Genomic DNA, 26,648 nt, shown 5'->3' with positions numbered 1-26,648 from the left:
GGCATTGGAGTCGTGCAAGTTCACCACCCAATCTGCAGTCGGTCCATCCAGGGCAGATTGCATGATCCGGATGCAGGCTTTGTCGCTGGGGATGTCCCACCCGTATTCCTCCATGTAGCTGAGGACTTGGGTTAGGAAAAACCCCAAACATGTTGGCTCCCCTTTGAATTTCACCTCCGATGGCGGACGTCTTGGAATGGATCGGTGCCTCCGTTTTTGGTGATAGTGTCTTCCATCCAGATTGCCATCTGTGGTTTGGCAGGGGGTGGGGACTACTGGATCAGCAGATGTCCCCGGGGCTGCAGGTTCCACTTTCCCCTCGATGTCTCTCCCTTTGCGGCTCCAGGAGCTGGGATGGCCGTCGGGCTCAGGATTCTCCTCTCCTAGGAAGCTGAGAGTTCTCTTCATCAGGTCAATAGCTTTCTCTAGGATCCAGTCTGAGTACAGTGCCCAGCTTTCTCCCTCTCCACTTGCGTGCAGGGATTTCTCTATCTCCTGCTTCCATTCTGGTTGCTTGGCCCACCGTCTCAGGGTCACCTTTCTTGATTTCTTTCCCCACTCGCTTTTCTTTCCAATGCCCATTGACCAACGAGGCTTGTGGTCCCGTGTCTCCATCACTTCTTCTCCTGAGGAATCTGACCTCTCGGATCCCGACATCTTGCAAGGTTCCAGTCAGGGCAGCGGCTCTCTTTCCAGGGAGTTTCCCCCTTTCTTGCTCCATTGTCTGACATGGTAATCTTTTGCAAAATCTCCCGGCAAGGGTCTCCCTTCCAGGTGGATTAATTTTGCAAGTCCTGTCTAATGTAAGGACCCACCCCACTTTGCATCTTAAGAAGACAGAACTCTTGGAATAGTTCTTCCAACAGGCATCCTTTATTAAGAGAAAATGGTTGCAGGCGTTATATACAGGACTTGGGGTCCAAGCTCTCCCATTCAAGGTTTTAAGGGGTTCCCCAGTAGCCCCACCCAATCACCCCCTTCTTCCAGTGACAGTCTCAGGCATTATACTCCCACCCCCTTTTCCTTACTGCCGGCTGGATGGAGACTTCAGAGAGAACTACATGAAGGTAATAGCCCCATTGTTATGGTTAGTCCTTTTGGTGATACCCATATCCAGTTCCTTTGAAGTGTACCAAAGGAAGTCAGGGCCATAAAGCCCCTTTGTTCACCCCCTTCCCTTCATCGCATGACAGAATCCAGAGAAGGCAGAAATGGTGTTTTCTATAGTTGATAACTAGAGATGAAATATAATTGGACTCTGACACATTTCCAATTATGGAACTGCCGGATGAGGTTTAACAGGGAAAATTGCTTCCTTGCTCTAGGGCAGTGGTTCTCAACCTGTGGGTCGGGACCCCATTTGGGGTCGAACGACCATTTCACGGGGGTCGCCAAACAAGGCTGTCCGCCATTTTTTCCCCTTTTCTTTGGCCCTGCCCCTGGCACCCGGTGATGTATAAGTGGTTGGGGGTCACCACAACATGGGGAACTGTATTATGGGGTCGCGGCATTAGAAAGGTTGAGAACCACTGCTCTAGGGAGAGAATTGCATTTCCTCCATGGCATAAAATTTATTTATGTCCTGCCTTATTATTATTATAACTCAAGGAGGCAAACGTATCCAATATACCTTCCTCCTCTTATTTTCCCCACAACAGCAGCCCTGTGAGGTGGATCTCTTGTGGAAAACGAAAGACTTTTACGAATTCCAGAGGGTGTAACAGAGAGGTTTATTTGCGCAAGGTTCAGAAGCGATTAACAGCAATTCTGAACAAAGGGGACGGGTCCAAACTACAGTTTTATAGCTTTCCCTTTCTCAGGAACAAAGGAGCACACATGGAATCTACATTGTATATCATTCAGTTAGTTTCTCACACATTAGGTTCATTTCTCATGGGAATACAATGAAGAGAGTTTTACTTTATACAATGTTTCTCAATGTGCTGTGCATTTGGTTAGTCACAGATTGCTTACACAGCTTTATTCCAGTAACTATGCAGACACATCATTTTTCTTTTAGTGATTTTTCATTATCATTATTATTATTCCACTTTATTCTTCTTCATTTCTCCCTTTGGAAGTTTTCCAGCTTAAACTTCCATTATTCTACTTCTGATTCAGGATCTTTAGTGGGCACCATTTTATATTCCCATCTATTTTGTTCCAGGAACCAACTGCCATTCTTGACTGTGAAAGTCACCAAATTACAGTTATCCGTTCCACAGGAATCTGCTTTAGTTTCATTCTTTTCAAACAAGATGTGGTCTATCTCTTTTGGGTCTTGGGTATGCCACTTAATACATGACCACCACTTACATTTGACCGCGGAGACTGCACATCCATCCAGTCGGCACAAGTACTTATGGTTTGGGATATAGCTGTGGATATGACTGATCCCTCCGCAACCATATATTGGAGCCCACTAATTAGCTGCTTTGCAAACATCAAAGGTGACACTAAAACTGGAGTGTGGGTTGGATTTCCGTTGGGAGATCCCTAATAGTGCCTGATCCTTATAGCTACTTCTTGTTCTATGTGTTTTGATTTGTAAGGCCCAGCTGTCAGGATCAGACTTCGGGTTATAACACTGATATTGGATCCCTTTTCTACAAACTTTATATGTAGTTCTAATGTATGTACAAGAGTCAGGGGAACTATCTTGGCACCCTTCTAGTTTCACTATATGATAAATCAAAGTCTTGATTATCTGGTTTCCTTGTTTTGTAGTCTTGATGCAGTTTTGACAACCTTGGTTTCCCTGTGTTTTTGTTCTTTCTTTGTGTGTGCTACTCAATAATTTTTTATTAGAGGGTTTCTGCAGTATGACCTCTCATGTAGCCATTGCACTGATTTGTGTAGGAATGTGTGTGTATATTCCCCATGTTAAATAACTAACAAATATTACGAGCTGTAGAATCCTCATATCTTCCACCCTGCATAGAGAGACAGCTTCCGGGGTGTCTCAGCAAGGTTGTAGTTCACACCGTGTATTGAGAACCCATTGCTGGTAGGGTTTGACAGGGTGTATTTCTTGTAAATTTCAACACCAAAGGCTTGTCAGTCTTCTCCACCTTGTAAGTTACTGGATCTGCAGGAGCTGCTGCTTTCAATCTACTCCAGTGGATCCAGGACTTTCCTTCCAAGTTTTCACTGCCAAAGGAGAACACATGACAACAGTATATGGTCCTTTCCATCTTGGGCTCAAGGGATCTGATTTCCAGTACTTTACCCACACCCTATCTCCTGGTTTGAACCTATGTGTTACTGTGACCACTGGAGGGGGTTGTTGTTCCATCATATAATGGCGCAATTTTGAAACAGCCAAATTATGAAGCTGTAACTGATGTAACAATTTCTGTTGATCTATTCCCCCCTTATGGGCTATGTCCGGCCAGTCCTGACTGTCAGGTTTAAATAGGCAAGGAGGACAGCCAAACATGAGCTCATAAGGACTAAGATGTAATTTAGTGCGGGGGGCCAGTCTGATTGCATACAAAACCATAGGCAAAACATCTGGCCGATGGAGATGAGTTTCCAAACTAAATTTGGTAATACGTGTTTTAATTGTGCGATTTGCACGTTCCACCCTTCCAGCCGATTGAGGGTGAAAAGCACAATGAAATCTCCACTTAATTCCTAATGCTTGGCCTAAAGCCTTGTTAATTTGGTGTACAAATTCAGGGCCATTATCTGATGAAATCCTAGAAGTGTAACCAAATCTAGGAATAATTTCTTTAAGAAAGTTTCTGGCAACCTGTATAGCTTTCTTATTTACAGTTGGAAATGCTTCAATCCACCCTGAATAGGTATCGATTATTACTAACAGGGCTACATATTTCTTACTTCTAGGCATATCAGTAAAATCAACAACGACATAGTCCATTGGAAAATAAGCGATTGGTTGTCTAACAGGTGGTACTACCGGTCCTTGGCGTGCATTGGTTTGGGCACAAATGGAACATTGAGAACATACTTGTGCTGTTAGCGAAGAAGCAAAGGGAAGATAGAAAAATCATTCAAGCTGTTGTAATAAGAGCCTGTTGAAGGTGTTTCATCACTAGGGTCTGTTCCTGTTGCCACAAAAGAGGTTCCTTTTCTGGTCCCCTTAAAACTTGGTATAATGGTTTAGCTGTGAGAGCGAAGTTAGGAATCCAAATTCTACAGAAGCCTGTAATTCCCAAAAAGGCTCTAACTTCCTGTTTTGTTTGGGGTATGGGAATCTGTAACACAGCTTGCTTTCTCTGGGGGCCCAAAGTTCTTTGTCCTTGTGATAGTTCATAGCCTAAATACATTACAGTCTTTTGAACTAATTGTGCTTTCTTTCTGGACGCTCTGTAGCCACAGTCTTGTAACAAGTGGAGCAGTCTGGATGTGTTTTCAAAGCAATCCTCCCTGCTTTGTCCAGTCATTAGAAGGTCATCGACGTATTGAAGGCAACAATCCTCTTGTCTGACTAACTTTAAATAAGCAAGATCTTGGGCTAGAGCTTGACCAAAGCAAGTTGGCAAATTCTTAAAGCCTTGTGGTAGCCTGGTCCAGGTGCACTGAGTCTTAACTTGTGTTTTTGGATTAGCCCATTCAAATGCAAAGATTGGCTGACAACTCTCAGCTAAGGATATGGTGAAAAATGCATCCTTTAAGTCTACAACTGAAAACCATCCAGCAGATGCAGGTATTGTACTTAAAAGAATATATGAATTAGGAACAGTCGCGTGTAGGGTCAAGGTCAACTTATTAACGGGGCGTAGATCTTGTGCTGGTCTCCACTGTCCATCGGGTTTATGAACAGGTAGAATTGCAGTATTCCAGGGTGACTGAATTTTTCTAATAATTTTTGCTATCAAGTATTTTTGGATTAATTCTTGAATGGCAATTGCAGCCTCTGGAGTACAATATCGTTGAGGCACCCTAACAGGATGTGCCTGTGGCTTTAGTTCAGTGGTTCTCAACCTGTGGGTTGGGACCCCATTTGGGGTCGAATGACCATTTCACGGGGGTTGTCAAACAATGCAGTCCACCATTTTTTCCCCCTTTTCCTTAATTGTGCTACTCCCTTTTACTCTATTGGCTTTTGAAAGCCAATAGAATAGACTCTCTTGAATAGAGTCTAATTCTATTGGCTTTCAAAAGCCAATAGGAATTGTCCAGGCTGTCTCTGCCCTGCCGAGCCTGCCAAAAGTCCCATTCTGCAAACGGTGCTGCACCAGTTGAGTAGTCCTTGACTTACGACCGGTTGAGTAGTCCTCGACTTACGACCGGTTGGGGGTCGCGGCATTAAAAAGGTTGAGAACCACTGCTTTAGTTGCACCATAACGGGCGTGGCATATTTTGCAAATCCGGGGGGGGGGGTTAACCTCCGCCCACAGTAGTGGGACATTAAATTGCTGCCAATTAGAATTTCCTGTTTCTTTCTCTGTCATTATCATCAAGCACCATATTTCTTCCACTGGGTGGCGCACTTGCATTAATTGTTTTCCATGGTCAAAAGATATGGTCGCTTTTAATTTGGTAAGCAAATCCCTGCCCAATAACGGAATGGGGCATTGTGGGGCATATAGGAACTGATGTTTAATGATTCCTTGTCCCACTTGGCATGTTAGGGGTTCCAGGAGTGGTCTGATTTGAGTTGCTTCAGATAGTCCCTGAATTTGGATGGTCTGTTTTGATTGCTTGCCAATAGATTTATTTAGGACAGATCTGGTGGCTCCCGTGTCAACTAACATCGGGACAATCTGTCCTCCCACCCGTATTTTAACAATGGGCTCTGGGAGTTGGGCTATAGAACCCTGTCCTCTTCAGTCTTCCCATTCCATGTCAGCTAAGCCGATCATGTTTTCTTCTCTTTCCTCTGACTGGGATAGGCTGGATGCCCTCTTCCTTTGATGTTTCCCTTGTAGCCTCTCTGAAAAGTCCCTCTAAATCCTCTTCCTCGTCCTCTTACATACTGGCGAGATTGTCCCCTGGGTTGGCCATTCCTCTGGGGGCACTCCCTTTGCCATTGTCCTTCCTGTTTACAGATGGCACATTGGTTGGATCCAATATGCATTCCTCCCAATGCCACTGCTAACATTTCAACTTTCTTTTTCTCTTTCTGATCTGATTTGCGTTCCTCCTCCTTGTCACGATTATGGAACACCTTTTGTGCGATTTCCATAATCTCTGCTATATTTTTGCCTAATGCTCCCTCTGTGTGTTGTAACTTTCTTTTTATGTCCGGGGCACTCTGGGTAATAAATCTTTCAATTAGGAATGGGCAATTTTGTGCCAACTCCATATCAAGACCTGTATTTATTTTATAAACCTCTATCAGTCGGCTGAAAAAAGCAGTTAGAGATTCATTTTTTTCCTGCCAAACATTAGTTACGGCAGCATAATTAACTGGACGGATTGCAACTTCTCTCAAAGCTTCTAACACAAAAGCCTGTAATTTTGCAACAAAGTTTGGTGCTGGACATTATTAGCATTCCAGTCTGGTCTCTGTTCTACAGCATCAGTATTTCTGTGTGTCTGATAATTAACTCCTTCCTCTGGGTGCCATCTGGCAAGTACTTTCAATTTCCCTAATTTATATTTTTCTCTGCCTTCCACATCTAGTAAAGTAGAGATAAGCTGTTGCATATCGTCCCAGGTGGGATTATACGTCTGGATAATATTTGAGAATAAATCAATTATTTCTTGAGGTTTTTCTGAAAATGGTCCAAATTGCTGTCTCCAATTAAGTAGATCAGTGGTGGTAAAGGGAACATACTGGAGCATTGAAATATTGGTGTTGTCTGGTCCAGGACCAAAACTTCTCTTAGAGGGGCTATAATGTCTTCTGTTTTCACCCGTTTTACTTCTAGTCCGGCTAGAAACTGTTGTTTTGCTTTCATCGTTATCCAAGTCCTTATCTTTCTCTTGAATGGTTCCATCTGCTTTTATTTTTCTTTCTGGTTGAAGTTGGACTTCATCTCTTTCAACTAGAGGGGGTGGAATTTGCTGATTTATTCTCCCTTCTTCTCTTCTAGGAACATAGGGAGGGGGTCTGGCAATTTTCCTCCCTGAAAATCTTAGCTTTTATCTGAGATTTGGCTTTTTGGCTTGCCAAATATATTTTAGCACATTCTATCTGACACTTTGCTAACCATCAAGGTCTTTCTGCAATATTGATCTGCCACTGGTTAATATAGGGGTATTGGTCCCAATGACCATTTCCAGTCACAATTTGATGAACCCGTGCCATGAGTTTGGGATTCGCCAATCCCTCCTTGGGCCACCCTACGCCAAAGGTGGTCCATTCAGATTCACAGAATCTTTTTAACATGGCTGGATTTGGTCTTGGGTCTCCATAATCCCTAGAAAAACCCTTTTTGAAATTTTCTAACATGCACTGAAGTGGCATCTGGCCAACACCCTTCTTTGACTGTTTACCTCCCATTTCTCTCTCTAATACACTACCATTGACCTGAGGTGCCGGACGTTCCAACAGTCACTCTGCAGGAACTGCGATGGTTTAACCACCCACACAATCCTACCTATTGAAGACTTAAGGATGCCACCTTGTCTTCTAGGGGTTGATCATTCCCCTCTTCTGATCCAAAAGGGATCAGGTTTCCCCTTTTACAATACTTGCCTGCAGGCGTTCCAGACTCTTTTGTTGATTAAAGATCCGTCTGCCACCCTCGGTGGATCCTTTGACTGGAGTGCTTCGCTGATGGATAAATTCCCTTTCCTCCCGTCGAGGTCTCCCCGTAGACAAAAGCCACGGAGCCGGCTTGGAGCAGTCGTCGTTTAGGAGAGGGGCTCTCCACCAGGGCAGTCCCTCTGGAAGGTCAATGGCCTCTTCCTAAAAGTCCCGTCTGGAGGTGCCATAAATCTTGTAGAAAACGAAAGACTTTTACGAATTCAAGAGGGTGTAACAGAGAGGTTTATTTGCGCAAGGTTCAGAAGCGATTAACAACAGCAATTCTGAACAAAGGGGGTGGGTCCAAACTACAGTTTTATAGCTTTCCCTTTCTCAGGAACAAAGGAGCACACATGGAATCTACATTGTATATCATTCGGTTAGTTTCTCACACATTAGGTTCATTTCTCATGGGAATACAATGAAGAGAGTTTTACTTTATACAATGTTTCTCAATGTGCTGTGCATTTGGTTAGTCACAGATTGCTTACACAGCTTTATTCCAGTAACTATGCAGACACATCATTTTTCTTTTAGTGATTTTTCATTATCATTATTATTATTCCACTTTATTCTACTTTATTCTTCTTCAGATCTGGCTAAGAGAGAGTGACTGGCCCAAAGGCACCCAGCTGGCTTTTGTGGCTAAGGAGGGACTTGAACTCTGGGTCTCCCACTTTCTAGCTTGGTACCTTAGCCACTAGAGCAAACTGGCTCTCTTAATGCTGTTCCATATCATCCAGAGATTTATCACTACATCCACATATCTACCCTTATAGCTTGATAAGATCATGGAATGGATAGTCCTAATAAGGACTACAGGAGACCCAGGAAAGCACCCAGAGAGAATTACAGCAGTTCACAGAGAAAATAATTGGGCTCAGGAGCTATGATGTGGTCTGTATCATCTCTAGATTTCTGGCTTGTCTTAGACTAGTTTGCACTTTTGCACTAAGACATAATATGGTTTGTTTAATGCCAGCATAGCATTTTATATGAAGCCAGATGCTGAGGTTTGCAAACTATGATTTCTGGTATAATAGTTGTGCAAGCCCAAATATGGATTACTCAAGATAGAGTAAAACTATTAAAACCTAGCTGGGTCAGAGTTTAACGCTCTTTTGCCTAAAAACCCTTTAGCAGCAGAAGGAAGAAACCCTAATGAAACTATGCCAGGGGTATCAAACTCGCAAACGTCACGTGATGTGTCTTGCTGTATTGCAACTTTTTTTCCATTGCTGTTAGTGGGGCGGGCGTGGTTTCACCATGACACATCCGGCCCGCAGGCTGGCAGTTTGACACTCCTAATCTATGCTGTTCCTAAGCAGATTCTCTTCTGATGCTTAATATGGCCATGTGGGTGAGCCCATCCCAAGATTGAATTGAATCTTGTGAATGTTCTTGGCAGCTATTCCATGCAACTGAAGCATTTTTTTTTAAAAAAAATATGTTTTATTCCGATTTTAACAGCCCAGTCACATATATGAGGTGGCTGGCCATACATATTAAATAAATTTCAACCTCATACGTCAGCCCTCTTCCCATTACAAAGAGGGTCCTCTTTTCAAGTGCTTGCAAAAATAGAAGTGGATTTTGGTGGCACATTTGTTGTGACAAAACTATTCAGACAATACACGTAATAGTGAAAGCAGTGGCATTAGCACATCCCAATAGTGCTTTTCCCCCCAAAAGGCAACATTTGAAAACATTTTGGTTCTCATCCAAGAAGCTTCTTCAGTTCAGTTTCTTGGATGAGAACCAAAATGTTTTCAAAGGAAAAACCAAGAAAATCCTGTTGCCTTTTGGAAAAAGCACCTTTGGGAGAACCATGAACTGGTATCTGAAAACCTCCATAGACATTTGGCATTAGCAGTGTACTTTTAAACATTGGAGCATTCTTTGTCTTAAATCTGTGTGGTCCTTATGAGTTGAAAAATAACTTGACAGCACATTATCCATCCATTAGTTTTAACTTATCCTGTTCTCTAAACCAGGGATCCTCAACCTTGGCAACTTTAAGATTTGTGGACTTCAACTCCCAGAATTCCTCAGCCAGCCAGGGCTGGCTGAGGAATTCTGGGAGTTGAAGTCCACAAGTCTTAAAGTTGCCAAGGTTGGGGACCCCTGCTCTAAATGGGTTAATAAAGTAACCAGGATGAACACGTTGTATGAACACAGCCAGATGTTCAGCTTAGGGAACTGTCCCCTCGGGCTCCATTGAATACACGCTACCAACAGCAAATAAGAATAGCCTATAAGGTGGGCAGCAATTCAACTGGGTCCCCTGACATCAGCATGATTTTCCGTTAAGCTGAAACCCACCGTACCCCAAAACAGAAAACCGAACGGCAATAAGTGCATTCACACCAGGCGGAGTTGTTTCTAATCCACATTAAGTTAGATTTCTGCATTTTAGCGCGCTGCGTGAATGCGTTCAAGAATGGCTCCACGCCGGCTCCTTCTTTGTTCCAAGACCACAGGATGACCAGAGGCTCAGCTAGCCCCGTTCACACGAAACGACGAACCCAGTACACGGAGTCTCGCAGTCGGAGCCGCCCGTTGCCACCCAACGCCATCTCCGGCGCCGGGTCACCGCCCGGAGGACCTGCCAAAGCCAGGCTCCTCCGCTTCCCCGGGCGTTGCTTTAAGCCACAGAGCAGAAAGAGCGTGCGAGGAGGGCCATCCCAGGGTCAGTATTTGCCTGGCTCCGCCCACTCTCCCTGACGGGCGGGGGGCAAGGAAGGCGGAGGCCCATTGGAGCCTCGTGCAGTGCTGGGGCCACGCAGCGCTTCCCCTTTAAGAGCCGAACCTCCGGTCTTACTCCTCGCGGTACAAAATGTATCAAATCCGGTGGGCGGGGACGCGCTGGTGTTGCGCGGGCCAATGGGAGCGCGGCCTTTTCCGCGGGAGATCCGAATTTCGCGGCACGTAGTTTGGCGCTTAAAAAAAAAAAGCGAGTGAAGGAGGAACGGAAAGAGAAAGGGCTGGGCAGCCATCGGGTCCTTTCTTGTGCCAATCCAGATCCATCCTTGGCCCCGGCAGCTTTGGCAGCGCTCGGAAAACTTGCAGCAGCCCAGCCGGAAGTCCTAAGGAGCACTGCAAGTTGGAAGGAGTCCATGAAAGGCGCTAGCAGGGCCCCCATCGGCTTCAGGGCCCGGGCTGGTGCTCGATCCCTGCCCGGTTGGTGCTTCCAAAGCCTTGCAGCCCTGCCAGCTAGACATTAAGAGCGGAGATCGGAGGATAGGGCTCGCCGGAGCGAAACCTCCCGCCGCCCACCCGACCCCGTCCTCGGGCCTTTTGCAAAAAAGGCCCGCCGAGCTTTTGTTTTCAATCCGACGCTGCATTTTCTCTGCCTTCTCTCCCCCCCTCCCCCGCCACAAAAGCTTTGCAGGAGAGGCGCGGGTGGCGGGCATTGCTCGGGCATGAGCTTGGCCGAGTTGCAACTTTGCAGCCGAACTCCCGGGAAAGTCCCCTCTGGAAAGGCCAGGCGCAAATCTTGGGGTGCTTTTTGTTTTGGGGTGCCCGGGCCCAACCTGCGCTGTTAGAAAAGCGGTGGGGTGGGGGAGGGCAGAGGAGCTAACGAGTGACCTGATGGCTGACTCTTTCAAGAAAAAAAGAGCCTTTGGCGAACCGCGTGGATGAAGAGACCCGGACTGTGTGAACGAAGCCTCCCACGCTGCGCTGCAACCTCGCTTCGTTTTCGTTGGGACTTTTTTTTTTCCTCTCCTTTTTTCTTCTTTCCGCTCCCCGATCTGTATCCTAGGGGGCCGATCCTGGGTAGTCCCCCCCCGATGGCAGTTTTAAATGGCTAGGAGGACTTTTCCCATTGTACCTCTCCAGGTCGGTCCCGACACGCGTTGCTGGAGTTTCAAGATCTTCCTGGTTGCGCCTGGCCTCTCGGAGGAAGGCCATGCTGAGACTCCCCAAAGCTGGGCCTTCCGCCCCCGGCCGAGGGGCTCCTTCCCTCGTCCCCCCCCAGTCACAAAAGAAAAGCATGTCTGTCGGCAGCTCCGCAGAGCTGGTGGTCGCCGACCTCGCAGGCCCTCCGGTGCGGGCTCTCCCCGCAGCCTATTTCGCTCAGGTGTATCCCCAAACTGCGGTGGTCGCTCCGTTACCTCGAGGCGGTTGCCTTTATGCCACCCCTCATGGACCTGAGATCAAAACCATGCGATCGGCCTCCACGGGAAAACTGCCGGTAATTTCTCTTTTTTCTGCCCTCTGTTTGATAACTGTCACTAATTTTTGTTCCTTTGGGGGGATTGAGTTTGGGGGAGTCCGTGGGAAACTCTTTGTTATGCCAACCAGGCCAGATCCAGAAACGGCCTGGGTTCACACAAGCTCTGTTTGCCATGATGTAGTTTATTTGATTTGGGGTGATTGTCGGGGGTCACCCCATCCAATTTTGGGATGCTCCCAAACCCACCAATAAGTCATTGCTTGACATAAGGCTTCAACCCAATCAACCATAAGGTTGACCCAATCTACTGAGCTGGCTTGTTTCATGGCAGAAAGCTTTGCTGGAACCCAGTTATAAAAGCCTGTAAAACCCTCCTTTAGGGTTAGCTTTTGGGGTGAATTCAGCATGGCTTAAGATGTTGGGTGAAGACCACTCTTGTGTATTCCTGCAGTTCAGGGCCTTATCAAAACGGTTTCAAAGTTTAGACCACCTTGTAGAAATCTGAGTTGGGGCATTCATTCATTCTTTGTGGGTTTATGCTGGTGGGGAGGGGAGAGAGAAGAGGGAGATAGGGAAGTGTCCAGTGCAAATACTCAAAAAGATGTGCTTCTCAAGGCTATCTTAACTTCCCCTGGTCTTTGCTTCTCCTTTTTCTTGTACAAATTAGAGGAATTTGTAATTCTGCCTTATATATAATGGAAAGACCAGGGAAGGAAGGTTATTTCTAAATACAAAGGAGAAGAAGAATATTAAGTCGACAGTGCCATTCACTAGAGCAGGGGTCTTCAAACCTGGCCCTTTTATTACTTGTGGACTTCAACTCCCAGAATTCCTCAGCCAGGCATGCTGGCTGAGGAATTCTGGGAGTTGAAGTCCACAAGTCATAAAAGGGCCAGTTTTGAAGACTCCTGCATTAGAGGTTGGAGGACAACATACGAAAAAATGGATCCAAATTTTACCTTTGGATCCACTGACTTTTCTATCTGAGCTTCTCTTTCTCTCTTTCCATCCTCTAAAGTTCTTTTGCCTTCTAGGGTGATGCAGGAGTTGAAAGCCACGCCTACGCCTGATGCTTACTCTATCTAGCACAGTGTTCTCAACCTTCCTAATACCATGACCCTTTAATACAGTTCCTCATGTTGTGGTGACCCCCAACCCCCCATCCAGCTGGCCGGGGAGGGGGGGCAGGAAGGCCGCTCCGCCCAGCCTGGTTGGAGAAGCGCCATTCCTTTCCCTCTTTCTCGCTTTCTTTCTCTCTTTCCTCTCTTTTTCTGTTTCCTTTCTCTTTCCTCTCTCTTCTCTCTCTCTCTTTCCTCTTTCTCTCTTTCCTCTCTTCCTGTTTCTTTCTCTTTCCTCTTTCTCTCTTTCCTCCCTTTCTCTTTCTCTCTTTCCTCTCTCTTTTCCTGTTTCTCTCTTTCCTCTCTCTCTCTCTTTCCTCTCTCCCTCTTTCCCCTATCTTTCCCTCTTTCCTCAGCCAAACGGGTGGGGAGGGGGAGCAGGACGGGCGGCAGTGGTGGCACGGCAGCATCATCGGGGGTCTCCGCCACCCCTGGCCCGGCCGCCACCCCCACCGGGACTCTGCACTGCCCGGCCTCGTCCTCCGTCCATCGATGGAGCCGTGGTGGGGGCTGGTGCCGCGCGGCCCTGGCCAGTGCCAGCCTGGCTGCTCCCCCCCAGGCACCCCTATTGCCCCGGCGCCCGCGTGAGCCGCCTTGGGGGCAGCAGAAGGAAGAAGGAGGAGGAAAAGGAGGGCAAGGAAGCCGCCGCTAGTGCTGGGCCCCAGGAGGCGGCTCTCCTCTCCTACCTTTGCTGCATCTCCTTCTTCCTTCCCGGCAGCCTGGACTCCGGCGCGCCTTCCTGGCCAGCGGGTCCAATGGTCAGGCTGGCTGGGGATCACAGGGGCTGGTCTTCCTTGGGCCGCGGCTTGCGGGAGGGCTGGCCCGCTCAGCGGAGCCTCTAGTGGGCTGCTCCCAGCAGGGATCCTGGAGCTTCCCCAGGTGGCTCCAAGGCCACGAGGCCCTGGCCGCGCTTCTCCCAGGGGGTGGGGCACCCGGGCGCAGGGCCAATCAGGAGCCCTGCAGGAGGTAAGTCCGCCTGAGAGAGAGAAAAGGGAAGCGAAAGTGCCTCTCTCTCTCTCTCTCTTTTTCTCTTTCTCTCTGCAAATGGCGGAGGAGGCCATGTGGAGACGGATGCGGAGCGGTGTCTCGGTTCCTAAGACCATCGGAAATATGTTTTCCGATGGTCTTAGGCGACCCCTGTGAAAGGGTCATTCGACCCCCAAAGGGGTCACGACCCACAGGTTGAGAACCACTGCTCTAGCAGATGTTGGTGATGTTTGTTGAAATGGCATTATGGGATGGCGAGGGTGTTCCAGAATACAGGAATCCTGAGCTTGGTGTAAGGCAGTGGTTCTCAACCTGTGGGTCGGGACTCCATTTGGGGTCGAACGACCATTTCACGGGGGTCGCCAAACAAGGCTGTCCGCCATTTTTTCCCCCTTTTCTTTGGCCACACCCCTGGCACCCAGTGATGTATAAGTGGTTGGGGGTCACCACAACATGGGGAACTGTATTATGGGGTCGCAGCATTAGAAAGGTTGAGAACCACTGGTTTAAGGCATGGGTCTTCAAACTTGGCCCTTTTATGACTTGTGGACTTCAACTCCCAGAATTCCTCAGCCTGCCTGGCTGAGGAATTCTTGGAATTGAAGTCCACAAGTCATAAAAGGGCCAAGTTTGAAGACCCCTGGTTTAAGGAAAGGAAAATGAAAGACAAAAAACAGAAGGTTCAGATTCTCTAGGTTGCCAAACATCTAAGCTAGGTTTCTCTCCCGTTTATTAAAGACTTAAGGTTGCTAATACCCTAAAATAATTGGGCAAGTGGCAAGGACTGCCTGTTCTCAAACTTGTCTGGATTTTCTAAGCGATAAAGAACAGGTCACCCTGACATTCTTACTGTATTTTGGAATGAGGTTATATTGGGACATCAGAAGTACAGCAACATGGAATACAGTTCACCTAGTGCTACAAAAGCTGTTAGTGTTAAGCTGACCAGAATAGATCCTGGAGAAGGCCAAAGTCTTGATGGATCTGTTTTTGCTTTTCTGGATTGGCCAGTCAGAGGTTCTAAGAAAGCTTACATTTAAGATATAATGGCGGTTGCTTTCTAAAGAATTTCCAACTTATTTTCAAGAACATAGTACTACTAATTGTGGAGGTCTAAGAGTCATAAGATCTCTGGATGCATTATCCTAAAAAATGGACGGGGAAACTTATTTAAAATAGGGATAAAGAATATCATACATCAGTGGTTCTCAACCTGTGGTCTTCAAACCCCTGGGGGGGGGGGCACAGTGTCATCGTAGGGGGTTTGTGAAGGCTTGAAGAAATGTTATGAGTTAAATCTTGGAGGCCTGTAGCCATGTTCTTTGGCCACAAAAGGTATTTAAAGGGGGATCCATGGTGAAGAAAAAGTTGAGAACCACTGCCATACATGGTTCTTCATATGTGGTTGTATTTCAGCTTTCCTCATATTTGACTGTTAGCCAGGCTGACTTGGGATTGTAGAGGTATGAGTCCAGTCATAGCTGGCAAGACACCTAATTTCTCATAGTTCCTTTGAGAGTAAATACTCTTTATCTTAGAAATGTAACATGTGGGTTTCTACCTGAGTGGTTGATCTGAAAGACACCAAGGGACTTGACTTGGGAGAAAACCAATACAAAGCTATGGCTCCTGGAGCAGAAGGATAGCTGGCCTTCTTGGAAGCACGCAGTTTAATCCACTCTAGAGTTACATATTGTATCAAGCAATTATGCCGTAGGCTTGATTTTGACTTTGGATGTACACACATAGCCTACTGTGATTTATTCAAGAACCTTATTCATCAACATTTGAAGGCCACTTAGACTCATGATTCTTATAATTCATAATACTTGACATAGTGTGTGACCCCCTGCGACAAATTGAGTTCATTGTGCTAAGCAAAAAACATAGTTTGCAAACCATTGTGATGGAGTTTACAGAACTCAGTTATGCAGTGGTACCTTGATATTCAATTGCTTTGAAACTCATTCAATTTGGTACTCAACACATTTTGACATGAAAAGTTTGTTCCAGTACTCGTTTGTTTGATACTCAAAGTACAAACTAGAATTTGTCAATGTCAGCCTGCCTTATGACTCAATACATTATTCCTTATGGGAAAAATTTGGTACTAGTCATGTTTGGTACTCACATTTCCTGGAACGAATCAACAATGGATACCAAGGTACCACTGTACATCCAAGACTGAACTATGCTAAGCCAAATGTAATTAAGCTCCATATCTTAAGATGTAGTGTGAACCAGGCAGAGATATTGTGTTTGGCTGCCTGAACAGAAGCGAGGTCTTTCTGAATGGGGACTTCAGCCTTATTGGAGCATTACCTTTATTAGCTATCGGTGTACATCATCAGCATAGCACAGGCTATTTTTGCTTCTTCCTCTGGTTTTAAAACCACCCTTCTTCCAACCTAGCCTCCTTCAGTATATATTGAGCCTGTGGGTTGAACAAATAAGAGAAGAGTATACAGCCTTGTCTCATCCTTGCCAACCTTCACCGTGTTTTGTCTGGATTTTAACTTCTCGTTCTGAATAAAGGTTTTGCACAAGGACAAGGACATGTTCTGGCATTCCCATTTTCTAAGGATATTGCAGGGTTTAACGTGATCACCCAGTCAAAAGCTTTCTACAGCCAATGATGCACGCATTCACTTCTTTTGGGTATCCTTGGCTTCCCAGGGTGCATCAAAAATATCTCTTCTTCCTGGGCCTTTTCTAAAACCAATTTAAACCTCTAGTATTTTCCTTGCCAAGTAAGGTTCTAATTGGCATTGGGTTACTCTAAGCATTTTACGAACACGTGGAATTAAGGATCCGGTATGATCGTTTGCACATTGTATTGAGACACTTTTTCTGACCTGTTAAGTCTTGTCACTCTTCAGATTTGCCAGTATAGTTTGGTTAGAGCAGGGGTCTTCAAACTTGGCCCTTTTATGACTTCTGGACTTCAGCTCCCAGAATTCCCCAGCCAGGCATGTTAGCTGAGGAATTCTGGGGGTTGAAGTCCACAAGTCATAAAAGGGCCAAGTTTGAAGACCCCTGGGTTAGAGTCTTTATTGATCCTTCGGTCTGCTGTATTTCTGTAGATGTTCCATCAGTTCCTGTAGCCTTTCAGTCTGGTGATTACCGGAGTGTTGCTCTAACTTCATCTTCTAACAATAGAGGTTCTTAGAAGATAGCTAATATCTTCTAAAGTAGAGGTCCCCAACCTTGGCAACTTTTAAGACTTGTGGACTTCAACTCCCAGAATTCCTCAGCCAGCCAAGCTGACTGAGGAATTCTGGGAATTAGTCCACAAGTCTTAAAGTTGCCAAGGTTGGAGACCCCTGTTCTAAAGTCTCTTGGATGTTCACATATCTAGTTTATGGAATTTCAGTATGGTCTTTACATTTTTGTTTGATTTTTTTTTAAATCAGTACTGTTCACTGGCATCCTTTAGCATACCAGGTTGGAAACCTGTTTTTTGGATTAAAAAAGGGGTTTTTTTGAAGACTTTTCTTGTTTTTTAGTGCTTGTTTCTATCTTCAGTGTCTGTACATTGTGCAGGTATTGAAATATTATTTCTTGTCTCCTAACAGCTTTCTAAAATTCTTTGTTAAATTCCTTCCTAAAACTTTGCTTTCATAGCTCAGTTTTCTCTCTTTTTTGTTGTTCTGTATCTGTTTCTATCTTCACTGCCTCTAAGATATTGTTGCATTGTTTTTTGTCTTCCAACAGCTTTCTGAAATTATCAAAGAATTTCAGTTCTTCCTAAGAACTTTTCTTTGTTTTTGTTTTTTTGACTTGAAAATGTCCACCATCTGTTTCGACATCCAGTTGGTTTTCCTCAGTTTCTTGGCCTTTGTAAGGATCTTTTCACATTTGTTCTTAATAACATCTTTGATTTCATTCTATACAGTTCCTTTGGTTCCTTATCCGTGAAATTTAGGATTTCAAAGAGATCCCTGGTATTCTTAAAAATGGCTGAAGATCTTATGGTGGAAACTGCTGTTTTGTTCTACCACTTGAGCTTGGAACTTGCTTGTGATCTGTTCCATCTGTTCCCTCACACAGCTATAACTGAGCTCTTCTATTTCCTGAGACCAATATTATAGTTTATTTCTGTGTGCTCTGTTTATGTCCATGTAAATAAGAGTCATTTTGATTGCTCAAAGTCTGTTAGCAATAATTATTGGATGGACTAAAACTGATAAGTTGTTTTCCTGTTTCATTTCTGTTTCCCAGAAAATAGTGCCAACTAGCTTTTCTTCCTTATGATTCCAGCCTTGGTATTCCAGTTTCCAGCTGCAAACAACACATCCTGCTTGCACATTCTGTTGATTTCTGATTGAAGTTGACCATAAAACTTGAGCATGAAACTTTCTCTTTTGCATCAGGTTTAGAACATTATCTCGGAGAAATGTATATTAAAGGATTGTCTTTGAAGTTTAACTGATACGTGATCATTAACTGCATGATATCCAAATAGTGTGTTTGCTGTACCTTCCTGACTATGAAACAATGCGGTTCCTTCTTTGTTTTCCATGTCTCGGGCATGATCTTCTGATTGAGTCCGATGTCAGTCCATTTCAAATCACTGATTCCTAAGTGTTAAATGAGCAGCTAGTTTATTTTGTATTTCGCTGTGTGGGTGCTTCTTACATTGTTTAATGAAAAGAAGGACCAAGGGTGACATGATGGCAGTGTTCCAATACCTCAGGGGCTGCCATAAAGAAGGAGGTTAGTTAACCTATTCTCCAAAGCACCCAAAGGAAGAACAAGAAATAATAGATGGAAACTAATCAAGGGGAAAAGCAACCTAGAATTAAGTAGAAATTTTCTAACAGAATAATCATTGGAACAATTTTCCTCAAAAAGTTGTGGGTGCTTCAACACTGGAGGTTTTTAAGAAGAGACTGGACAACCATTTGTCTGAAATGGTATAGAGTCTCCTGCTTAAGCAGGGGGCTGGACTAGAAGACCTCCAAGGTCCCTTCCAACTCTGTTATTCTGTTCTGTTATACACTCCATGTTCCCACTGTACAGGTAGTCCTCGACTTACAACAGTTTGCTTAGAGATCATTTGAAGTTATAACAGCACTGAAAAAAGTAATTATGACCTTTTTTCACACGTAGGACCATCACAGCATCCCCATGGTCACGTGATCAAAATTCAGACAGGAGCTGACTCACATTTATGATCATTGCAGTGTCCAGGGGTCATGTGATCCTCTTTTGTGACCTTTCAATGGGAAAGCCAGATTCACTAAACCGTGTTCCTAAATTAATTGTGGCGATTCATTTAACAACTGTGGACAAGAAAGGTCGTACAATGGGGCAAAATTCACTTAACAAATATCTCACTCAAATTTTGGGCTCAATTGTGATTGTAAGTCGAGGATTACCTGTCATTCTGCTTTTGCTGCTTCATATTTTCTTCTCCTATGTGGAAATTTAGCCACTAGACACCAGAAGGCTTTAATCTCATTGTATTATAAATGATATTAATGCTCCCCTTTAGTAGCATGTTTTAACCCAAGGGTCTTCAAACTTGGTCCTTTTATGACTTCTGGAGTTCAACTCCCAGAATTCCTCAGCCAGGCATGCTGGCTGAGGAATTCTGGGAGTTGAACTCCACAAGTCATAAAAGGGCCAAGTTTGAAGACCCTTGGTGGTGATGGTGATAATGTTAGCACTGATAGACTTAGCACTGGTGATGTTTTGGGCAATGAAACATCTGCAAGAAAAGAACCAAGCTGGGAGAGCACCAAGGACCCCTCATTAAAAGAGTAGAGATAATAAGAATATTGTCATGGTGGAAGTTTCTCAGCCCTGTCCTCTTTTTTTCCCTCAGTCCCCTGGAATAGGACTATGTTGACACTGATTGGTTTTCCTGGTTGATGTATTGGAGCACGTTTCCATTCCAACTCCTGGTTGAGATCCTGTAATCCTGCAGATATTCCTCATTTGCAGTTCTTAGCTTCTGTCACAATTAACCCTCCTGGCTGGGGAATGCTGAAAAAAATAGTTCAGTGACAGTATAACAGAGGGGTGGGAAACCTTGGCTCTTTTATGACTTGTGGACTTCAACTCCCAGAGCTGGCTCAGGAATTCTGGCAGTTGAAGTCCACAAGTCATAAAAGAGCCACGTTCCCCACCTCTGGTATAATAGATTCTTCATCCCTGATGCAGATGTTGGTCAGGGTTGCAGGGAAAGGCAATTCAATACATCTGGAAGGCCCCAGGTTGTGAAAAGTCAATATTACAGATGATGTTGAGTTTAGGGCAGGGATCTTCAAACTTGGCCCTTTTATGACTTGTGAACTTTAATTCCCAGAATTCCTCAGCCAGGCATGCTAGCTGAGGAATTCTGGGAATTGAAGTCCACACGTCATAAAAAGGCCAAGTTTGAAGATCCCTGGTTTAGGGTCTGCCTTTATAAAGGTGGTCCTCAACTTACAGCATATAGTGACTGTTCGGAGTTACAACGGCGGTGAAAAAAATGACTTACAGCCGTTTTTCACACTTAGGACTGTTGCAGCATCCCTATGGCCACATGTTCAAAATTCAGACGCTTGGCACCTGATTCGTATTTAGGATGGTTGCAGTGTCCCAGGGTCAAGTGATCCCCTTTTGTGACCTTCTGACAAGCAAAATCAATGGGGAAGCTGGATTCGCTTAACAACTGTGTTAGTAACTTAACAACTGCAGTGATTCACTTAACGACTGGCAGGAAAGATAGTAAAATGGGGCAAAGCTCATTTAGCAAATGTTTCACTTAGCAATAAAAGTTTTGGGCTCAATTGTGGTCGTAAATTGAGGACTGCCTCTACAGGAATGTTTCTGATGGAGTATCTCTAAATAAGTTCTGCAACTGTCAGAGGCAGCCTCTGTGGAATATCTGAGTGCTTTTTGTCCAGTGCGCTTAATTGGCAGGGAAGCCTGGATCACCCTTCCCACCACCCACTCCCTCTTCCTGGACATCCTTCCATCTTCTGCTGAAGCCTTAGGCCTCCCCAGGCAGAGTCAGTTCTCAGCTTCTGTTTCTTTTCTCCTGGACATTTGATACCTGCCAACAGGTGTGAACTTTCAGTTAGATGTCCTCCTGTTAGTGTAGACATAACTCTTACTTTTCCTCTAGTTTCTCTTTTCTGGTTTTTGAAATTCCTGGTTGTCTAAGCAGTTCTGTGTGGATCTAATGTGGATTGCATGCCATTTTTGCCCAACTGGTCAGGTTTTCTCTCGTGCCACAAGTTTCTCTCTGCTTTTTCTTTCTTTCTTTCTTTTGATGGGTTAGTGCCTTAAATTGCCCTTTGAGAAGTTTCCCAGTTCAATAACGTAATGAAACTGAGATTATCATCCACAGCTTCATGCCCTCACACTTTGGAGCTATAATCTGAAACTCTTAGCAGGTCAACAAACAACTTGAATTCTGTCACTGGGTTTGCACAATCACAGGCAATTTTAATGTAGTGTGTTTATGGCTTGTTTGTGTGAATCCAGCCAACCATTTTGGTTTATGGGTATAGTTTATAGCTGCTGTTTTTCAACATGGGGACCTCTGAACATGCCAGGACTATAGTTCCCATGGCTATGTTAATCTGGAGCTATGGAAATTGTAGTTCCAATATATTAGAGGAAAATTGGGGAAAGCTGGCTTATAATGAATAGTTTGGGAAAAGTTGATCTTCTCTTTTAATGCTCAAGTGCTATCTGAATGGTGTATCTCTGTCTCTCTCATGCAGGCCCCCTACACACCTATAGATTTAGACATCTAGATATTCTCCCATTATCTCAACCAAAAGCACTGTTTGGGCTAACTCCATCACTCTTTTTGCATTTGGGGAGCTCTTTTTTACGGAGGGTAAACTCATTTCTTGCTTGTTCCACAATGGCTTGCATTGGTTAGTATAAAAGAAAGTGTCTTTTTTGGTAGGGTCATGAATGAGCCTTTCCTCATGAATATATTCTTTGCCTGAAACAGAAATCCACATATCAATTGTTAAGGCTTCTGAGAGTTTAGCATTGCCCATAACATTTCCAAATGCCTCTGTGCTAGAGCTAGAAATACCTTTTTTTAAAAAAAAAAAAAAAAAAAGAGGGAAGTATTAAGAAAGCAATCTATCCTATGAAGCCAAATGCTGCATCAGTTATTACCATTTGTGCTTTTGGGGCACATTCGCAGAATTGCAGAAGGTCAATGTCTGTGTGATGTAGTTTGATGAGATGTGACGCTCATAAAGCTTCTCTGGCATTTCCCCAGGGCTGGTGTCAATAGATATGACAGCAAGGGGATTCTGGGAATTGGTCCATGCATGTGGAAGATGCTCAAGTTAAGATGGAGTAGAAGGATTGTTCTATTCCTAAGCGTATCAAAGCAATGGAACTGTTCACTCTCCTCTGCCCTATTCCTTATTGACTGGGCTGGTGTGCAAATGCAAAATTGCTCAGTTTTCATTCACTAGAACAAGGGTCTTCAAACCAGTGTGCCTGGCTGAGGAATTCTGGGAGTTGAAGTCCACAAGTCATAAAAGGGCCAAGTTTGAAGACCTCTGGACTAGAACATTTCAAGAAAAGGAAGGTGCTAAATGGTTTATGAATGCATTTTGCACTTTGACTCCACTTCTTTTCATTCTGGGTTGTACTTGGACATCCTGACTCACAGGCGCTGGCCGTATACAATTCTTGCAGGAAACTGGTCAGTATTTGAAATGCAAGTCACTTTACTTGACTTGCAAAAAAGAGTTGGTGGCAGGATGGATGTGGTTTGGAGGATGGCACACACAGCCTTACGGTCACTGTTTGTTTTGTCTCTTCTTTGAAGTGACTAGCTGGCTGTTTGTCACTCATTACCCAAGCTGTGTGTTTTGCATATGTGCAGGATGAGTGTGCAGGCACAGCTTAGATAAATGGCACAATATCATGGTCCCCTGGGGGAGTCCTGTCTTAAGAAGAACGTTTATTCTTCACCGCTGCAGAGGAACTGGGAAAACAAGGCTCAGTTGATCTGCCAGCGTTCAGGTGGCAGAATGCAACATCTGCTCTCAGCTGCAGTTGTTTTTCAAATCTCTCACAGGAGACATGCCTCCAGTGTGGGCATCAGGCCTTTATTTCTTCTCCATCCTTCCTTAAGACAGCCTCCCTCAACCTTTTGGGCACTAGAGATTGGTTCCATGGAGAGAGGTTTTTCTGTGGACCAGAGAAGGTGTAGTTTCACGTGCTGTCTGCATCCCGCAGATGGGGCTTTGCTTGCGTGGACCGTTTGTGGGCATGCCACAGACTGGTGCCAGTCGATGGACATGGGGTTGGGAATCCCTGGCTTAAGAGAATCCAATGGTGCCTTGGTATTCAACTGCTTTGAAACTCATCGAATCTGGTACTTAACGCATTTTGATGTGAAAATTTTGCCCGGTACTTGTCATTTGTTGGTACTCGCCACACAAGCCAGATCTGACTTGTTGATGTCAGCTGCCTTGTGATTTGCCACATTATTATTTATGGGAAAAATTTTGTTGGGTACTCATCGTTTTTTGTACTCATCTGACTTCCCGGAATCTACAGGCAGTCCTCAACTTACAACCACAATGGAGCAACTTTTTGTTGCTAAGGGAGATATTTGTTAAGTGAAGTTTGCTCCATTTTATGACCTTTTTGCCACAGTTGTTAAGTGAATCACTACAGTTAAATTAGTAACATGATTGTTAAGTGAATCTGGCTTCTCCCATTGGCTTTGCTTGTCAGAAACTCGCAAAAGGTGATCATGAGACCCCGAGACACTGCAACTGTCATAAGTATGAGTCAGTTGCCAAATGGCCAAATTTTGATCATGGGATGCTGCGATGGTCGTAAGTGTGAAAAGCCATCATGTCACTTTTTTCAATTTTGTTGTAACTTCGAACAGTCATTAAGCAAACTGTTGTTAAGTTCAGGACTACCTGTATTAACGATGAGAACATGCAAATGCGAGTAGATAAATAGGCACCACGTTGGTGGGAAGGCAACAGGGCTCCGCAACATGCTGGCCAAAAGACAGGAAACGTTTTTGGATAGTTGGCTGGCTCAATGGCTCTTGAAACGGAGATGAGCACCGACTCTTATACTGTAGTTGGTTACAACTAGCGAAGTAAAATCTGCAGGGATTTTTCCTTTTTCAGCAAAATTAGCTCTTAGTACTGTTAGGGCAAAGCAGTTGATGTGGGACTGGTCTGCTTCAAGATACCTTGTTTATCGACGGAGGAAAATATTTGTAGTTCAGGGTTGAAATGAGGGGTTCATGGTGTTCCCTGAGCTTGACTGTTTTCTTGCAGTTTCGTTACTCAAACTAGGTAACAGCAGAAATGATATTGGTGATGTTACCTAGTTTGGGTATTGAAAGATGTGCAAGAAAACAACCAAGCTTGAAGAGAGCAAAGGACCCCACATCTCTTTCACGTTAACCAGACTGCCCAAGTGACTGACTTTTGATACAAAGCAACCGTTTATTTCAGTGGTTCTCAACCTTTTTAATGCCGCGACCCCCAACCGGTCGTAAGTCGAGGACTACTCAACCGGTCGTAAGTCGAGGACTGCTCAACTGGTGCAGCACCGTTTGCAGAATGGGACTTTTGGCGGGCTCAGCAGGGCAGAGACAGCCTGGACAATTCCTATTGGCTTTTGAAAGCCAATAGAATTAGACTCTATTCAAGACAGTCTATTCTATTGGCTTTCGAAAGCCAATAGAATAAAAGGGAGTAGCACAGCTAAGGAAAAGGGGGGAAAAATGGCGGACTGCGTTGTTTGGCGACCCCCGTGAAATGATTGTTCGACCCCAAATGGGGTCCCGACCCACAGGTTGAGAACCACTGGTTTATTTGATTAAAAAGTAAATAAACAGAACTTTAGCATCCTCAAGGCAAACACTAGCCTCTACCATGGGTTGCTTTTGCATGGGTGCCTTTGGATTTAAGCCAGCGCAGGTAGTCCTCGACTTACACAGTCCATTTAGCGACTGAAGTTACAATGAAGTTACAAAAAAGTGACCATTTTTCACACTTACAATCATTGCAGCATCCCCAGGATCGCGTGATCCAAATTCAGACGCTTGGCAACTGGCTCATAGTTATGACAGTTGCCATGTCCAGGTCGTGGAATCCCCTTTTGTGATCTTCTGACAAGCAAAGTCAGTGGGGAAGCCAGATTCATTCATGTTACTAACTTCACAACGGCAGTGATTCAGTTAACAACTGTGGAAAGAAAGGTCATAAAATTGGGGCAAAACTCACTTAACAAATGTCTCGCTTAGCAATAGAAGTTTTGGGCTCAATTGTGGTCGTAAGTTGAGGACTACCTGTAGTTCTCAGCCCAGCATCCAAAGGCCATCGATGATCCATGAAGGTTCTGAAGCTGGTTCTAGACATGAACAAAACCAAAACTAATGCCCATGCCACAATGATTCATGAAATCACGAAGATCTTTGCAAGATAGTTTCTATTGTGGGCAATGCCACTAGACCTCAGGTTATATCTTCTAGGGTGTGTAGATTATGACAGATTGTTGTCTTGATTAAGAGATTAAAGTACAGTAGAGAGCTTTTGGTTTCCTAACTGAAATTTCAGATTAAGTTGACCCAATTTGGACTGTTGTTTTTAATTCAAGGAGGAAATGCTTTTCTGTCTTTGTACAAAAGGCCATTCAGTTTATGAACCTCGTCTTTTTTAATTACCCACTTCGGGGAAGTTGATTCAGTTTAGCGATTGGATCAGATTGTTAGTGGATCCCTGAATCGAATATTTGCACCTGAGCCAAGCTCTAAGGGCTGGGAGAACATGATGTATTTGAGAACTTAGGTCATATTGCCACGTGCCTCTCCTTTCTCCATCCCACTCTGCGCTTGGATGGCAAGTTGAGGGAAATGTTTGGAAGCGTGGGCATCTGTAGTGGATTATGGTCATGCCTCCCAAAGGCCACATTATACTTGTATGGGATTCCCACCTTGCAGCTTTCATCTGTTATTTCTTAATTCCCAGAGTTGGCAAATATGAACATTTATATATGTTAAGAGAGCCAGTTTGTTCTAGTGCAGGGATCTTCAAACCTGGCCCTTTTATGACTTGTGGACTTCAACTCCCAGAATTCCTCAGCCAGGCAAGGGCCAAGTTTGAAGACTCCTGGTCTAGTGGTTAAGACACCAGGCTAGAAGCCAGGAGACTGTGAGTTCTAGTCCTGCCTTAGGTATGAACACTGAATGGGTAACTTTGGACCAATTACCAGGAGATTGTGAGTTCTAGTCCCACCCTACTCATGAAATCCAGGTGGGTGATTTTGGGCCAGTCTCTCTCTCTCTCAGCCCCACACACCTCGCAAGGTTGTTAATGTGCAGAAAATAGGAGGAGGAAGGAGTATTGTGTGTATGTTCAACGTCTGAATGAACCACTGTAAATTGTTAATAGCACGGTTGTTAAGTGAATCTGGCTTCCCCATTGGCTTTGCTTATCAGAAGGTCGCAAAAGGGGATCGCGTGTCCATCAAATATGAGTCAGTTTCCTACCGTCTGAATTTTGATCATGTGACCATGGGGATGCTGCAATGGTCGTAAGTGTGAGAAATACTTGTGCTGTCGTAACTTCGAACAACCACAAAATAAACTGTTGCAAGCTGGATAATGTATAATGCAATGAAGCTCATTCCTGTGTTTTGCTACTCAACTTGGAGACCCTGGTCTACTTGAAAACCTGTCTCTTGTTTCTTG

General features: G+C 44.7%; 1 protein-coding gene across 1 annotated transcript in view; it reads left to right on the top strand.

The window, feature by feature from the left end:
- The first annotated feature begins 10,634 nt into the window (after positions 1 to 10,634).
- Positions 10,635 to 26,648, top strand: part of E2F2 (E2F transcription factor 2) — a 55,736-nt gene continuing 39,722 nt past the window's right edge. Inside the window, exon 1 of the mRNA XM_039334294.1 lies at positions 10,635 to 11,858. Coding sequence (XP_039190228.1) covers positions 11,574 to 11,858 — 285 coding nt within the window. The 5' untranslated portion in view covers positions 10,635 to 11,573. The remainder of the gene's footprint in view (positions 11,859 to 26,648) is intronic.

The sequence above is a fragment of the Crotalus tigris genome, unplaced genomic scaffold (assembly GCF_016545835.1).
Source record: "Crotalus tigris isolate CLP2741 ecotype Arizona unplaced genomic scaffold, ASM1654583v1 scf7180000017628.32516253702:7417878, whole genome shotgun sequence".
Taxonomy (NCBI): Eukaryota; Metazoa; Chordata; class Lepidosauria; order Squamata; family Viperidae; genus Crotalus; species Crotalus tigris.
This window is presented reverse-complemented; position numbering and strand designations above follow the sequence as displayed.